We start from the raw sequence: 1,819 nt of genomic DNA on the forward strand, positions 1-1,819 counted from the left end.
CCCTCTAGATTTATCTTAAAAAAAAAAAAAGTGTTTCTCTCTCTTCTTTCCGACTTACAATTAACAACAAGATGGTAGGGGCGTCTCAGCCCCTTAAACTGAATCTGTTCTTAAAACAAAAGTGTGTGTGTGTGTGTGTGTGTGTGCGTGTGCGTGTGCGCGGGGGGGCCGCTCTGGGAAGTGTGAGTCTATTTAGGAAGGAACGTAAGTTGAACTTTAACAGAAATGGCAGACAGTCCAGTTGAACGGGTTCCTGCAACATCAAAAAGGTTTTATATCGCCCCTGGCTTTGCCTCGAAACTATAAATTTACTATCCTTTAAAATTCACTGCGTACATTTTACATTTGGGTGAAAATCGGGAGATATATATACACACTTTTTTTTTTTCCCCCCGTATCGGGCGGGAGGAACAGGGTTCAGAAACAAAGTGGAACCCAACTTAACGCAGATTAAAGTATTTATTTGGCTATTGCGAATACATACGGTCTGTAACATGCACCAGAAAGGCTGAATCTCCGCTGTAAATAGACATATATTATAGTGACTGCACATTTCTTCTTCCATTTCTTTAAAAAGAAAAAAAAAAAGATTAGAAAAGCCTCTTTTTCCTCATTATTTGTTCAAAAAAAAACCAAAAACAAAACAAACTACAAGAACAAAAGCACCAAAGGCAATCAATTCCTCGTATTAGGAATGTATAATTAAATGTAAAAAAAAAAAAAAGGAAATGTTTTTTTCTTCTTCTTCGCCTCTAGCATTGCTTCATCTCACTTCCTTGCTCCAGCTCAGCAGTGTCTACTTTCCGCATCTTCCTCCGCTCGAGTTAATCGAAGTTATGCCTCTTCCTTGCTAAACTTTTTCCCCCCTCTCCCTCTCCCCAAACTCTGCCTCTGCCAGCCCCCCTCGTCTGATTACATCTAGTAATTCTCCACTGAATGAACGTCATTTACAATAGTAGGGGAGCTCTCGAGCTGGCTGCCAGCTTCACGCTCCATTTGGTCCTGCATTCTCCCTTTAAAGTAGTCGTGTAATATTAATAGTCATGAATATCAATTATTATGAGGCGGTGTAGAGAAGGAAAGGGAGGAAGGGGTAGCGGAGCAGTCTGAGCCTAGCCTTGGGTTGAAGAGGATTGTATTTGGGAGCTCAAAGGGAAAAAAAAAAAAGGGGGGGGGGGAAAGGAAAAAAAAAAGACCAGAGAGGGAGGGGTAAATCATATATGTAGATAGAGGTTTCCAGGCTCGGTTTTGGGGGCATTGGTCTTTTTTTTTTTTTCTTTCTTTCTTTTTTTTTTTTTTTTGTTTGATGGATAGACTTCGAAATATCTCAAGCTGTTCTCCTGTGTCCAACACGTCCCTTTGCAGATCTCCTTGATATTTTTCCCTCCAATTATTAGTATTATCGCCATTATTTTATTTTTAGCTATTACAAGACTTTTTTTATTTCCAGATGTTAGTCCACACCTATTCCGCCATGGTGAGTTTGGATCCATGTTGTACTAGAATTGCATGTTCTCTCTCTCTCTCTCGATCTGTTGTCTCTCTCTCTCCCTCTCTCTCTCTTTTTAAACGCCTTTGGCTTGGTAATTTAGCACAATAATTGGAGGAGGCTTGCAGCTGCTTCTCCCTTTTTGCATTGTGTGTTCTCGATTTGAGCTTAGGGGAGTTTGGGGGGGAGAGCAGGGGAAAAAAATAAACTTTTTTCCCTTTTTTTTTTTTTTTTTAAACCATGTGTGCCATTGCTTGTGGGAGTTCGAGCTCCACTTTGTGGAATAGATATTTTTCTTGTTTACTTTAGCCTCGCAGCTTCAGCGCGATG

At 40.4% G+C, this 1,819-nt stretch overlaps 1 protein-coding gene across 2 annotated transcripts in view; it reads left to right on the forward strand.

Annotated features, from left to right (window-relative positions):
• Positions 1-1,819, forward strand: part of TFAP2B (transcription factor AP-2 beta (activating enhancer binding protein 2 beta)) — a 26,398-nt gene that overhangs the window by 2,104 nt on the left and 22,475 nt on the right. Inside the window, exon 1 of one of the 2 annotated variants that reach the window (XM_009319693.1) lies at positions 1,451-1,477. The exons of the other annotated variant lie outside the window; for it this stretch is intronic. Within the exon in view, the coding sequence (XP_009317968.1) occupies positions 1,451-1,477 (27 nt within the window). Of the gene's footprint in view, positions 1-1,450; positions 1,478-1,819 lie in introns of those variants that run through there. 2 annotated transcript variants of the gene reach the window in all.

This window comes from Pygoscelis adeliae, unplaced genomic scaffold (assembly GCF_000699105.1).
Source record: "Pygoscelis adeliae isolate BGI_AS28 unplaced genomic scaffold, ASM69910v1 Scaffold121, whole genome shotgun sequence".
NCBI lineage: Eukaryota > Metazoa > Chordata > Aves > Sphenisciformes > Spheniscidae > Pygoscelis > Pygoscelis adeliae.